The 16,029-nt window shown below is 39.9% G+C and overlaps 1 protein-coding gene across 1 annotated transcript in view; it reads right to left on the bottom strand.

The window, feature by feature from the left end:
- kcnh2b (potassium voltage-gated channel, subfamily H (eag-related), member 2b) overlaps positions 1-16,029 on the bottom strand; it is a 232,764-nt gene that overhangs the window by 198,995 nt on the left and 17,740 nt on the right. The window contains exon 2 of the mRNA XM_087788776.1: positions 4,340-4,570. Within this exon, the coding sequence (XP_087644902.1) occupies positions 4,340-4,570 (231 nt within the window). The remainder of the gene's footprint in view (positions 1-4,339; positions 4,571-16,029) is intronic.

Below are 16,029 nucleotides of genomic sequence, written 5' to 3'. Positions count from 1 at the left end.
GGAGGCATGGCATTATTCCTCAGGCGAACATAGTAATTCTCCTCAGGGGTTCATAGTATTACTCCTTAAGGCACCATAGTACTTGTCCGCAAGGAGCCATAATATTACTCCTCAATGGGCCAAAGTATAACTCCATCGTATAACTCCACAAACTGTGTTCAGGTGCTGAGAAAGATTTATATTCCAATGGATTAAAGTATGTGTTGAAGAATTTTAAAAATTCATTGATATTCTTTCATATTCCCCAAAAAGTTAAATTTGTTTCTGATTCATAATGTAGGGAGTTAAACTGATCCGGGCTGTGGACGGCCTCGAGTGGAAGGGAAGCAGAAAGTGACCCTGAGTCGACAAACATTGTTTCGCGGATGCAGAAAGTTAGATTAATGATCCCAATGTTCCTGCACGTCAGCGGTCAGTGTCTGATTGGACCATTGTCCGCCGGAGAGAATGCTGAATATCGCAGGTTGTTGTAAGATCGTAGAGCGAACCTCTCACATGCTCTTTGTATGTGTGAACGCTTCTTTCCTCCCGCAGTTTACCTGAGGAGCATGATGGATTAGGCGAGCGGCGAGCCAGGCAGAACAATTGAGCATGAGAGCGACAGGGGAGATCCATCATGGCGAAAGCTCTTGCCCAAGTCTGGCACTACATGAATGGGCTGTGACGAGGTCTGGTGTGAGAGTTGGTGCTCTAGTATGTTTCCTGTGTGCGTACATGCATGTGTGGGTCACGGTCGCCCTCGATTCACAGTCATACTCAGCTACATACCTGCGGAGGCGTAGAGTTTTCTCCGCGTGTGAATTATGGATGGTGTGTGTCCATTGCATATAATCAGCAGCTCTCCGGTGATTTAAGCAACACTACCAAGGTGACAAGTCTTCTTCTGAGCTCCCGGAGCATCTATTTCTGTCTATTTTGTCTTACTTTCAGAACTATTCATGGTCAGGCTCCTCCTTACATCACTGATCTGATCCAGCCTTACACCCCAGCTCGGGCTCTGAGGTCTGTGGATCAGAATCTACTTATGGTTCCTCGCACACGGCTCAGGACCAGAGGAGAGAAATCCTTCCAGGCTGTTGCTCCTAAGCTTTGGAACGATCTTCTCTCTCTCTTTGCACTTGATGGAGTCTACTGACTCCTTCAAGAAACATCTTGAGACGTTTCTATTTGTTCAGGCTTTTCCTTGATTTTCTGGAACTCCTGTTGTGTTTTCAGTTTTATCTTGATCTTTAAAGATCAAAAAGTTTTGTTTGTTTAAGCGCTTTGTGACCCTAGTCTGGAAAAGCGCTCTATAAATACAAATTACTTACTTACTTGTTGAAAAATGCACTTTCTTTCTTTAATTGACCTTTTTAGTAAAACTGTGTTGCCCTTTAAAATAATTGCAAAAACATTATACAATCATTTTTTAATAAAGGCCTTTTTTGTTTTTATTATATGTGAATATGTTATCTTTATATTTATGACATTACTTAAATAACGTGACCAATGATTAAAGTAGTCATAATTTATAATGGAATGGGAATCGTTATGAACATGAAATTCAAGTGTTTAAATAAGCATTTATACATCATGGCATAGTCGCACCTTTTCTATTCTTATTTACAAGATTCAAAAATTATTCAGGGTTTTTTCACGTAAGGATTCATTTAGTTCTTCGGTCTTTTGTTTGGCACTTCACAAGCCAATAGAAAGTAGTGGCAAAGCCACTAAATATGATGAATAAACTCTTTTTTTTAAAAAGTAGTGCAAAAGATATAGTGTCATTTAATTATTAAATAAAGCTTAATAGTATATATATTTATTTTATTTTATAATGTTGGTGGCGGGGGTTTAAGTAAGAAAAGAAAACTTCTTTTTTTTCTCCAAATAATATTTGTATTCAATTATTTAAAGGGGACAATAAAAGAGAATACAAATCCTACAAGAAATACCTAAACCAGAAAAGGAAACGAAAGTAAACACAATATAAAATTCTTAGCCGTCAAAAATATGTTTAATCTTCAACATTTTGAGACTGAATTGCCACTTTTATTTTGTTTGTTTCTTCATTTTTTTCTGTGAACCAAAACAATGTTTGGATCATTAAAGTTATTTCATTGACAACACTGTGTGAAACAAACTCCTTGGCTGAGGTATATGCTGTCTCTGTGCTATTGCTAGATACTCCACGTGAACAGTGATTTATTTAAATACACACAGCTGTATTTAGGAAGCGAAGTACATGTTATGAAGATAACTGTATGATGTTTCGACGCTTCATTAATGGTTGATTCTGACGATCAATAAATCCCATTAATTCATTGATTCTTGAAATTAAAAGTCTATGACAGAAAACAGCCAAGATTAGATCCTGAGGTCACCGATTTACTAAAGTATCTTAGATTTGATTGACGTTATACGCTATATTTCCAAGTTGATGTGGGCTTAGGACTGTCCCAGCTGACTAGGGCGAGAGGCAGGCCACACCATGAGAAGGTGACAGGAAACTGGAGTTCCCTGAGTAAACCCAGGAGCGCACGAGAACATACAAACCAACTATGCCACCGGGCCGACCCTAGATCATCTCTATCGTCATCTATCGATCGTCGATCGTATCTATCTACATCGTCATCAACGTTTTGCGGACAATAAAACATCCTCGAGATGGAACCTGTGTTAAGTCGGCATCACAGCACTGTAACTACACCTTCATTCTTCTCAGATGAGACAACATTTGCATAGCAGCGAGAGGAGACAGCTGGCGCCTTCTCCGTGTTTTCTCTCTTCCCCCGTCTGTCTCGCCACCAGCCGTGAGTTCAGATGACGTGAGAAACACACTTTCTGACAGTTACTGCTTCTCTCGCACTTTGTTTCTTCCACCAGCGTTTCTCGAACCAACGCTCCCCCCTTTAGTCGCCGTCCGCTCGGTTTACTCCCTTCCTCCCCGAGGGTCTCTCTACAAGTGGAAGATGTCCAGCAGATGTTCCGAGTGCTCCCAATTATGACCATTCCAGTTGTCCACTGGTTTGGCTCAGCGAACCCACGACAGAGCTTCAACTGTTGCAGTACAGTATGACCAGCACGAGGTTGTGCGTTTCTAAGAAAAGCCCTATTCGCACGGGATAAGTATAACCTGGGGACCTCTGGTCATTTTTAATAATTGCGGAGAATGTCTGAGTTTTAATTCCGTGCGAATACGCCATGTCTGTGCTTTGTAATGTAATAAATCCGCCGGAAATGACCTACTGTAATTCATCAAACACAGACGTCGGATGATGATACTAATGTGTTTGTTATTCTGAATGCCGCATATATGCCACTGTAACGGTACTTCTGGGCACTCGCCATTGTGTTAATATTTACTTACGCTGTTTTATTTTGAAGGTGTTAAAAAGGAAGTAGATCGAGTTTATTGTTGTTGGGGGGTGTCGTGCTCCACATGACGAAAGTAAAGAAGACATGCACGCTGCACAGCTACAAACTAAGTTCCAGCCACGAATACACTCGGTTACACTACTGTAACAGACTGTGTCTCTTCTTCAAGAATAATTTTGGAGCAAATGTATGTGCAGGGCAGCGCTCTCACTGTTGAGCGTCTGCACAAGTTGAGAAACGAAAGAAAATAAACGGTTGTCCACTTTATCTTCTCTAACGAAGAACGCTTGGTTACACTAACTTTCTCTTTTAGTAATTGCACTCCTTTTTACATCCGTATCTCTAGGTAATGTCAGGAAAAATGACTATTTTACAGACATCGCTTATCCCGTGTGAATGCACTTAAAATAACGCAGAGGTGTGGGGGGTCATTTACAAAACACAGAGGTCCCCAGGTTATACTTATCCTGTGCGAAAAGGGCTAAAGACGAAAATATGTCGCCAAACATTGATTCACGATAAGTCCTTTACGAAGAAAATCTCTTGTTGCTGAATAATCGTTTTATCGTCAACAACTCATACCTTCTCAAGTCATTCAACACCTTGACATACTCCAATTATAAATTTCTTTTACCCCACAAAAAAACTTTTGAATACTAAAGGTTTTTAAATGATGGCCCTTTTTTTGGCAAAGATATAAAAAGAGCATCTTTTACATCTTCTTGTATATTTTCTTTTCAAAAATCCGTCAAAAAAAAGCTCAGTTTTACTTTTTACAAACAACTTATCAATGGAATGTACAGGACTGTGAATACGCTTCAAAGATGGATATTTGCTCCAAAGATGCTTGCGTTGCATTTCTGTAAATAACTGACAAGCAAACGTAGACGAACCCCATAAGCTCCATCAGTTTCGTGATCATCGCAACAGTTTATTTTCGAGAACCTTTTCCACTGAAAAAGAGCGAAAACATCGTTCCTACCGTCTTTGTGGTAGAGGTCGATCTCCACTTTCCTCTCCTCCGACCCGAGCAGCGCCTGAGCCATCTGGGCGATGGCCAGGCGTTTGGTGTCGGGTCCGTACAGGAAGTTGCAGGTGCATGGCTTCTGCATGATCTCGGCGCGAGAGTAGCCGCACATGTGGCAGAAGCCGTCGTTGCAGAAGATGATGGCGCAGTTTTCCACTCGCGCGTTGGCGATGACGAACTTTCGACCTGCGGACGTAGAGAGGACAGGGTTAGTGTTCAACGTTTAATGGAAGGTTTTGTTTTGGCTGAAGGTCCGTCTTTGTTAGTGAAGTTTTTAGAATCTGAAGATCAACGTTGAATTACTACACATGGCTACTGATTAAAGAGTTAGACATTGAATTGAAACAATGAAAGACCTTCATTTTAGATTCAATTTTTCTGTGCTTATTTTTTTTAAACCGCTGGAGACCCTATCTTTTGCTTTCTGTTGGGTATATTATCTCTTCATCTTTGTACAGAAAGTTTTAAAAAGTGTCCTTGTATATAAACAATTGCCATAAACTATGATTAATATTATTTCTTCTGTATTACTTGACATGCTTTATATATTATGTGATATAAAACTAGAACTTTATTGTACAGACTGACTAACTTCTGGAAAACCTGGACATTTTTATTTGGGAGATACTGTAGAAGTCTTTTGCTGAGATTTGAAGATGGTGTCCCAAGAATAATTATGGAAAAAAAGACATAGAGTTAGAAATAATTCTATCAAGGAATTGTATTTGAACGCTGAACATTGAAAGTTCTCCGTCAGCTCCTGTGTGTGGACGAGTCTGCAGTGGAGTGAAGGCCAGGCATCTCTGAATATGAAGAGATTTGCAAAACGTTAATCACAAGCTATTAGTATTATTTAAATATAAAATAAGAACATGAGTATTTCTACTGCTCGTGCTGTTGATACAGAAAAGGCGGTAAATCAATGCTGTCAAACTCAATCACAAGAGGTGCAGGAATATTTTAGCAACTTGTTTTTTCTCACCTTCAACCTCAGTTTAAACGTTATTGGAAGTTTCTGAATAATTGTCAACATCCATAATAACTGTTCCTTATCTTTACTTAATCAGTTGCATCTTCGTAGCTCACGAGATCAACATGAACATTCATCTAATTTGAATTTAAACAAACTATCCTTTGGTCTAATTTTTTTTTTTTAAATGTTGTTTACTTTTTCTTTTTAACTTTTGTTATTTATGCTTTTTATAGACTTTCTTTGTTATCGCTGGAGTCAAGGTGACCCGTAAACAAATGTGTTTGTGGTATCCCTTGTGTGGTCTCTGGGTCAAGGTCAAACACATCCACCACTGCAAAAGTATTTACAGCAGCCAGGGAGGTCGTTCACCTTGACCCAGAAACAACACAAGGGATAGGTCAAACACATTTGTTTCCAGCCTCCGGGTCACTTTGACCCTGTGATAACGCAAGGGTTTGCCAAAATTACTTTTCATCTAATTTGAGACTGCAAATTAATAACAATTTTAATTCACACGTTCAATTTCTGTTATGAAGGGTTTACTAGAATGGCGTGTTTTCTTAACATAGACCTAATCTTGTGTTTTTCTTTTTGGACATTTATTTCTGTTGTTTCTGGACAGACTTTTCAACAGAGTTAAAAATAATTCAAATCTCACTTCTTATTCGCAACCGTCATGGAATTGCATTTTAAAAAAACGACTCAGTCTTTAAAGCCAGGATGCACGAAGCCTGGGCTCGGGTGTGAAAAACACAATGTTTTCTGTCCGTCTCTTGCACAGTGACAGCTGGCAGCGGTAAAGCGAGTGTACAGTATGTTTGCCTGCCTTGAGAGAAACACCTTTAAGCTGGACGCGCCTGAGGACTGGTGTCACCGCGCTGAGCCGAGACGAGCAGATTTCGGAGACAGAGGTCTGACGAAGGGAGAGAACCTGCCTTTGGTGCTGCTACGGATCTCAGGTTGGTTGCTAGGAGATCACTGCTGAACAACAGACTTTATTGTCAGCCGAGCTCAGAAGAAAAAAAAAAAACAGCAGAGCTAATGTTCTTGTACGTTTACTTGTGCTGTGTCTCAAATCGCATACTACTCTTAGTATACTAGAAGTTAGTATGCATCAGTTTAGTGTAGTACTAACTAGTACGCAAATTCTCCACAGATAGTATGTCTCAAATCAAACACTGCTGCTACACACTAACCGGAAATCACATGACAGCTTCTTCTTCTACTACTATTTAACGATGTTTCAACCAGCTGTTTGAACGCAATCGACACCTGCTGGCAGCACGTTTTGCAAGTTTGGAAAAAGAAATAAAGAAAAAATATGAGATTTTAAATAATCGCGAGATATTTAAGCCGGTATCAGCAGCGAAGACGTGTTTATCCTTCTACTGCTGCTGAAAATACACCTGTAAGTATATGAATATATATGCATTTATATATGACGTAACTTCCGTTTAAAACGTCACTAAGATGGCGGCTGTTTAGTGTGGTTAGTGTCCATCGAACCATGCTCAGTTTTGTGGGCGTGTTAGTACGCCAATTTAGTGTGCATGGCGCACTAAATTTTGCATACTAAGAATTGAGACGCACTAACGCACTAAAAATACTAACTTTTAGTACGCTAGTATGCGATTTGAGACACAGCATGGGACTTTGTTTGTCTTAATCCTGAAGACGCATAAAATGTTTGTATTTCAAAATCGTTATTATCGCAGGCAGAATATTCCACACTTTCCTTTGGCATATATATTGTGTATACACTTGGAATCCCTGAAAAACTTTCTTATATATCCATTCATAGACAGGTTTTCATGCTTTAATTGAAGATTAAACTTTTTTATTCGGTCAAATAAACACAATCGTACCTCGATGGAGATCAAACTGATATATTTAAGTTAAAGGTGCTCGAGACACCAGTGGTCAGGCATGAACGCCCGTCATTAAACGTTATGGTGCGGACGAGGCAGTAACACCTTTTCTCTTAATGTCAACTTCAAATTGGGTGCCCTTTAAGATCACGAGTTGTAGAAAGGAGCGGCGAACCAGCGGCGGCAGCAGCAGCTGCGTCGCCCGCAAAACACCAACGTGCATCTTTATCGAAACCACTTAAGGAGCCGTTTAGTCGCCCGGACTCTGCTCAACGCCTGGAGATGATCTTAATGCGCTCGGAGAGCTGATGTCGCTCATCACACACACACATCACTGGCAGAAGACTGTGAACAAAAACCTTCATCAAGAGTAGTTCACGAGTCAGTCGGTGCCACTTGAGGAAAGTCTTGGACAGATTTCAAACGGAAAGGGTTTTCAATAAGGGTGGTAGAGATGAGAAGAGATCCGTCTCTCTTCTGATGGATGAATTCTTCAGATGATTGATGGACAAAGATTTTTTTTCATAAATAAACATTTTTATCTATAATGAGAGAGAGTCGTGTTGGAAGAGATCAGGACGCCATCGTCTGGAATAACGTTGTGGAGAATGGTACCGATCTTAAATGCACTGCAGTATTCAGGTGGATTTCATGATGCCCGCGAGTCAAGAGGGACTTGGTGACCCTCGTAGAAATACTTTAGGGGAAAAAAAGGAAAATATTTATCGTGTTTTTGTTGTGACCGAGTGTGATAATGAAAGATTCAACACAGTTATTTATTCATACGAACTGTTACTCATTCATCTATTTATCAAAGCTTGTTTTCTTTTTAGGTTGTTTTTTTCTTTATTGTTTTATTTCTTTGTACTGTGAGACCTTTTGAGGAGGATAAAACAAGAGAATGACACGACAAGAGTCTTTACAACAAATGCACACACAGAAAATTCACTGAAAACCAAAGTGAGAGTTTCTATCATTGTCATTAGACATTTTTATGACGTTAGGGGGAAACAGCATTTTTTAAAGAATACTACAGATCGGGCTTTTAAGTTGGCAGCAAACAACTTCATAGTCTGCCGGAGGTGTCAACAGATGAAGAACACAGTACAACAGAGGGGAGGAACCGTATGTATCGATACTCTACTGAAATACATTTGTAGTTTTAACTAAGGATAATTTCACAATGAAGAAAATATTTCATAAAATGTAACCAATTAAATACTGTACATCAGTGTGATGTATCAAACGTATAGATTTACACATTTAAATAAATAAATAATTTTCTTTTCATTTTTAACTGCTACATATCATGACAAAACTGAAACAACTTTCTCGAAAGTCTTCTGCAACTCTTCCCTTCATTTTTGTAATATCACTTCCTTGAATGTATTTGAACTCTAAGAGCAGAACATGGATGGATGGTTTATTAAATCTGAACCTTTGATTAAAGTAGCAAGATTGTCAACTTTAAGGCAGGTTAAGGACATGGATTTTTTATTTTTCAAAATGGACATAATATCTGTCAAATCACTGTCTATTACTGAAGCATGGTTTGAAGCCAATTCATTCAAATTAATTCTTCCTTTTCTCAAACTTTGGGCTGAATTATGATTTGGCCATGAAAAACAGCTCATTTATCTTGAGATTAAGGATGTTTTCCAAGATTCCGTCAGTCAGCTTACGATGGCCTTTATTGTGCAAACTAAGCTGTAAATGTTTTTTAATGCCACAAAATTCTATTGTTATTTTTACGTGACTTCCAGTTTTTCTGCAGCATCATAAAGACACTTGATGCATAGAAGAAGAATAAGGATCTTTCTCGCCTGCAGTTAATACAAAACTCTGCAGTGAGAATTCCGACCCGCTCTAGTAGAAGAACTCACATTTCTCCGATCCTTAAAACTCTTCACTGACTTCCAGTTTCTTTCAGGATCAACTTTTAAATTGTTGTTCTTACTTTCAGATCTATTCATGGTCAGACCTTGTGTATTGTTTGTGTTTGTTGAAGCACTTTGTGACCCTGGTCTACAAATAACCTTTACTTACTTACATAGACTTGATCTTACAGGCTTTAACTGTAGCTGATCGTCCAGGAAATGGTTAAATGAATCTTCTGGTCTTTTAACCTTGGCCCACAGTAGGAAGTGTGAGCCAAAAAAAAAACAGAGCAGGATACTTTATGGACTGACGCCGGCAACTGAGAAATGCATCCAATTTTACTATGTTGTCGCGTAGAATTGATCCAGTAGAATGTTGTGCGGCCATATTTATCAGTGGAGAGCTCAACGATTTATCGCAAGATCGATTTTATTTTATGGGTTTTTAATTGACTTCTTTTAAAGAGTGGCCTCAGGATTAAATTGAACCTCCTCTATCTTACTTGTGCGTAGCAAACTAAAAATAGCAAATAACTTATATATTACTGTGCTATAATAACTTCGATTACTCAGTTGTCAGCCATCATTTGAGTAGTAGTTCAAGTTCACCTGCTGGTGTGTCGTGCTGAGTCATGAGTCGCGATGACTGAACGGACTCGACGAACGTGAACGCCTTCCTCCTGCTTCTTCATTAGATGCGATTACTTAATGGCCTCCAAGCAGCAATTATCGTTCAACAAGAACTCTGCGGGGCAGTTTTGGTTCTCGTAAATCACGTTCCAGAGGCCGTTTGAAGAAGAAGATAACGCTTGAAAGTCGAGCCCCACCGTCCGATTTACGAGCGTCCCCACAGTCTGGTGGGTCACTTCAGGACACCAGAGCAGCCAGTAATACTCCAGTGTTCTGCCGCGTTTGTATTCCTTTAAATCTCATTCTCTCCGCCACGTTGTATCCCCTGAAACGCTGAATAACGTTGTTACTGTGGCGCCTGATTCATGATCCCTGCCTCTTATTAAACTGCCGATGAGTTGTCGGCTCACAAACCTGAAATGTGGAGATATTACTTTATGGATTACAAGCAGTTTTTGTGGGTTTTTCATTTGAATAAATAAAAAAAAAAAACAGTCGACAGCATCACATTTTTCTGTGCAGAGCAGGAAGGAGATTGTGAGACAAAACGCAGCGTGAGTCGGTGTTAAAAATACAGAAACACAGCGTGCACCTTCGCTGGCTGATGAATCAAAGGCTTCTCATCAGGAAGAGAATCAGAGAGAAGACGACGTTTATTCGCGCGGCAGAGCGGCGAGGGAGATGTTGTTGAGGGGTTCATTCGTCGCTACATTTGGACATTTTTAAAAATGATGCGTTCATTAAACTGAGGCCACTTGATCACCGAGGGCTTAATGGACTCTGCAGTTTTCTAGCACTCTGCTCACGCTAATGTGTTCATTACAACATGATCGTACGTCACACGAGCGTCACAAACATGTCCAGAGGACGACCAGACTTCAATTTACTCAATTTCCCGGATCCTGAATTGACTCACACGGAACTGCTGAGTCATTGGATTGAGAATTTTCATGTGTCTAAATGAGTCTCTGACTCAAGCGACTTGTCTGACTCGAGTGGTGTGACAGGAAGCTGTTCTGACTCATGGAATGAATGACTCTGCTCAAGTAGAAGAACTCACATTTCTCCGATCCTTAAAACTCTTCACTGGCTTCCAGTTTCTTTCAGGATCAACTTTAAAATTCTGGTTCTTACTTTCAGATCTATTCATGGTCAGGCTCCTCCTTACATCACTGATCTGATCCAGCCTTACACCCCAGCTCGGGCTCTGAGGTCTGTGGATCAGAATCTACTTATGGTTCCTGAACACGGCTCAGGACCAGAGGAGAGAAATCTTTTCAGGCTGTTGCTCCTAAGCTTTGGAACGATCTTCCTCTCTCTTTGCACTTGATGGATCTACTGACTCCTTTAAGAAACATCTTAAGACGTTTCTATTTGTTCAGGCTTTTCCTTGATTTTCTGGAACTCCTGTGTTGTTCTCAGTATTATCTTGATCTTTAAAGTATGTACTTTTTTGAGTATTGTTTTGATTGTTTAAGTGCTTTGTGACCCTGGTCTCGAAAAGCGCTATATAAATAAATATTACTTACTTACTTACTCTACGGAGGTAACGTCAATCTAATGGTTGCATTTTTCTGAAGAAAAACTGATAGAAAACTTCAGATACATGTGTCACTTGTTAGCATGTGTTGTTTTGCTCTGGAAAGTAATGTTATTTTTGGGGGGCATTCAGTAAAAAATACAGCTTGGAATTTAAATTTGCTAAAGCTGAAAAATGAAACTCAAGATTTGTACCATGTGTATTGTCACTTTGTCTTGGCTTAGAATCGATTTTTATAAAATTGGCTTTTAGAAAATCATTGTTCAGCAACCAGTAGAGAATTAAATGTATCAGTACCAGTGCTGGTATTGAAACTTTTTTTTTTTTTTTTTTTCAAATCGATAACCAGCGCTACGAGGGTGAAACCGTAAAAAAAAAATCCAAGTTGTTTCGCAGGAATTAAAACTCTCAAATTACTGAATGAGTCTCACTGATTCATGGCAACACACGAGTCAATTCGGAGTTACGTAGGAAAACGTTTGGACTAGATGAGTCTCAAATTAGAGATTATTATTATTATTATTACTGAAAGGTTATTTGTGACTCAACAGGTCTGAAAGGAAGTCATTTTGATGCACATAATGAATGAGTCCCTGTGACTCGTGGGACTATATGGTAGGAAATCCAGATGAGTCTCTGAGAAGAAGATAACATCACAGGAAGCAATTTATACTTGTGGAAATGGTGACTAAGCATTTAAGACTTGACAAGTTTTAAACGACTGAATGAGTGACTCATGGCTACACACGTCATTACAGACTCACCTGGAAGAACATTTGGACAAGATGAGTGTCACGTCACATGAATAGACGTCTGTGACTCAAGTGGTCTGAAAGGACTGAGTCTATGTGACACTTGTGTATTATAGAATTGTACAGTCTAATTGCAAAGTATTTCACATGAGATCAGTAGGAAACACCAGAATAATTGAGGACTTCTTAACTGATTCTGATTCTCAGGATAAGAAGAGTCTTTGTGACTCAAATAGCTCAATAGTAAAGACTTAAAGTGAAGATGAATATCGGATTTCTAAAAAGCCAATGTATTCATTGCGATGTTACCAACAACAATAACTCATTAACTGAATATAACAAATATTCTGACAGTCAATCGTACGAAGTATAATTGTATTGACTCAAATATTGTCAGAGGCTCAAAAACTCATACATGTGCAGGCTGTTAGAGTGACTTCATGGGAACGAATATGTGTTTGAAGTATTACCTCATCCAGGCTTGACGTTGAAACTGGGCAATAACATAATCCATAGAGCAACAGATTTGAAGCTCATTATAGACGCTGCACACTCAAATTAAAAGCCCATGAAAAATGAAGATGATGACGTCTAAACAACCGAGCGATCGATCTGCTCCTCGCCCTCCACGACCCCGAGAACAGAGAGTCGAAGCCAGAGATGAAACGTCTCACTGGGGTCACATTCGTGGCGTAGATGGCTGACTCACAAATCATCCACGGCAACAGTCGATGGCACAATCTCCGACTTACAAACACAATTTCTTTCTTAAATTTTCTGCCATTTATTCCTGTGACAACGTAAGTGAGCCTTACATCTCAGAGTTATTTTCTTTCACATTATTTACTCAGCATGTGGTCCAGGTGCAGGCAGACCATTATTTGCCAGCAGAAGGCAGTGAAGAATATGTCAAGGAGAGGAAGAGGAAGGAGCATCCACCATGTTCCAGACCTTCAGGGAGGAGAAGGTGCTAAACCCTCAGGAACAAGAGAGCGAGGTTGAGCTCTTAAGTCTTCTGTCGTGTCGTTGCAACAGCAGACAGATCAGCAGAGATGATTCCAGCGTCATCTTACAAAAGCTCCAAGACGAAGTTCATGAGTTGATTGTTTGTTGTTGACTGCCGAGGGCGTCGTAGCACAGAGGAGGCCGAACCTACGACTGTCCCTTCAACACAGGGGTCAGTAGTACGATTCCCTCTGGGGCCTCAATAGTATGTGAAGTATTAAGAAGAAAAATAGATGGAAAAAATATATACAAAATATTGTAAGACAGGATGTTACAAACTACATAGTGTTACCCGACATAATATTCTTTTTTATTTCTCTTATCATTTAACTTGTGAAAGTGTTTTATTTTAATGAAACATTTAACAAAAGATGAAGACATAACATGTTATATGATTGAAATTATTATTAAAAATATATATTTTAATTCAGTCATTTAAAGGGATGGGAAACTAAAAAAGGCGAAGAAAAATGGGTACAAAAAATAAAAAAACAAAACAAAACAAATTTAAAAGTGATCATTTTAATAAATGAAAAAAAGCATAATATAAAATTTACACAATTTTGGTTCAGACAGTTTTGTGGTTCTCACGAAGGCCACATAAACACAGTCAAAGGGCCTCATGTAGCCCCCGGGCCACTCCATCTCAAGACACACTCACAGGTACAGACACCTGAGACTTGAGATCCATCAACCTCGAGACTGAAAACTGACCACAGCCTGACCATCTTACATCCCAGAACCTACAGGTTCTCCAGAGGGACACGTTGAGTCCTGCTCACATATTCACGGCACCAGTGAAAGTCTGGCGTGTGGATGCACATGATAGCCGGACCTATTTCCTCTGAGGCACATAATGCTTGATGGCTCTTTTTTCCTCACTGCAATAATCCCAAGTAATATAAAAGCACAGTGTGTTGTGCGTCTGTGTGTACGTATGCAAGCATGTGTCGTACAATTTATTTCCCAGCCTGAATGTAAGTGGTCTTCAGTCACTGATAATGACCAAAAGAACCGAGTAGATGCTTTTATCGAAGCTGTTTACGTCGGATGAGATCAAAGTTGTGTGTGAGTGTGTGTTTGTGTGCGTGTATGTGTGTGTGTAGAGCGCATGCTAAATGACAGTATATTCACTCAAAGGGAAAGAAATCCACAGGCTGTGTCAGTTGGGGTGATGAAAGTGGAACATAAAAAATGGTGACTGCTCCATGTTTATATTGAGTCTACTTAATGCTCCATCGCTGAGGCCATTTTAACTCGCGGCTCGGCACGAGCTCATCAATTCTCGACAAATGGCGAGATGTTGCTGCTTTTAAACGACCCGGCGTCGCATCAACGGCTTTTTATCGAGACGAAAAATCAGATTTTTTTCCGTTTGCTCCGCGGCAGATGGGAGGCGGCGCGGCTGAAGGTGCCGAGCTCGCCGGCGGTGGCGTGATCCAGAACCCGCCACGATGCCGACTTGATTCATCTTCCGGGGGCTATTTGACTGCAAACGGCACCAACGTGTGCTCCGACTAGACAAGGAAGACACAAATGCCAACGGATTTTTCACACTTCAGGATCAGGGACCTGCTACTGATCACCCTTTACAATGGAAAAACATCAGTTTGATGGCGGACCATCAGTTGCCTTAGAGACGAGAAGAATGAACAAGCAATGACTTTTTGACGTCAACAGTCCAGCCTCCTTATTTATTCAGAATCTCATCTGTTTCCAAAGCGGAGCAGCTACTTTTAGTCATTCACCGCTAAAGAAAACACCTGAGAACATAATAATCCAATATCATCCAATCATAATCGTAAATAGTTGTTATAAGTAGGGTTTTGGAAAATATCTATAAACATATATAATCTATAAAATGTATTCACAATCAAGTGTTTGGGTATAAAGAAAAAAAGGTTACATTTTTAATTGATTTATTTTGGCTTTAAAATCATATTTTAGAATAGTAATTTATATTTATATATTCTATATTTTAATAATGTGTGGGCAAAATGAAAATAATCATATTATTTATTTAGTAGTGTGAGGTTTTTTTTCTGTTGCAGCAAAAGAAATAATGAAAGACCCTGGTGATGACTGAGGACGAGAGGATACAGTGGACTTAATTCCGGTTTAAAAAAACAAATGAAAGCAGTACCGACAATATCGTCAAGAGTCACGTGGTCTTTAAATTCTGCAACACCGGAGTCGAGTACTCGAAAATACTACAAATATATCATTATCGCAATAAATCGTATTGTTGCTAGGTGTCGTGATACGTAACGTATCCATTCTTGCAAATACACAACCGTGATTAGAAATGTTTTCTCGGTGTTTTGAGTGAGTTGAGAGCGAGCAGAGAAGGAAGTGATGATCAAATGGAAATCAAGTTTGATTTTAAAGCGTAAATTGGACATCGTTTTATTTAAGTATGTTCTGAATAGAAATGTAGTAGAAGTAGTTTCACAAGGACCTTGGCCGTCCTCTTGTCAGTACTTGTGTAGGTAAACTTGTCTCAAGATAGCTCGGAAGTTCACGGTCATCTCATGTTTTTAGTAACAACTGGTTTGTTTTCCTTCAGTTTATCTTGGTCGTTTCCTGATAGCCCCGCACGACTGTGGCCTCCAGAGCTGCCACCTGTCGCCTGGACACGAGCACCTGGACTTGGTTAGAACGAGTGGACTCTCGTGCCAGATCTGGCTCCAAACGTGCACAGCTGCTCGAGACATTAGCGACACACAAGATGGATGGCGGCGCTGCCTCACACCAAGTCTGTCGCCGATCCAATTCCAACTCGAGGGGCGGAGTAATTGGCGTCTCTATATCCGTGGATCCTAAGTGGCCTGTGTACCCCTCTGGAGGGGGGCACTTCATCGAAAGAGGGTCTCAACAAGGCTGGTAAAGAAGAAAACAATATTCTAAACAGATGATGAAGTGTTTTAGAGATGCCAGCTGCCTGTCGACAAACAGTATTGCCGTGAATTTTAGGAGGAAATGAAGCGTCTGGTTTTAAAG

Source organism: Callionymus lyra, chromosome 4 (genome assembly GCF_982586985.1).
Source record: "Callionymus lyra chromosome 4, fCalLyr1.hap1.1, whole genome shotgun sequence".
NCBI lineage: Eukaryota > Metazoa > Chordata > Actinopteri > Syngnathiformes > Callionymidae > Callionymus > Callionymus lyra.
The sequence above is the reverse complement of the archived record's forward strand: the minus strand, read 5'-3'. Positions and strand labels throughout refer to the sequence as shown.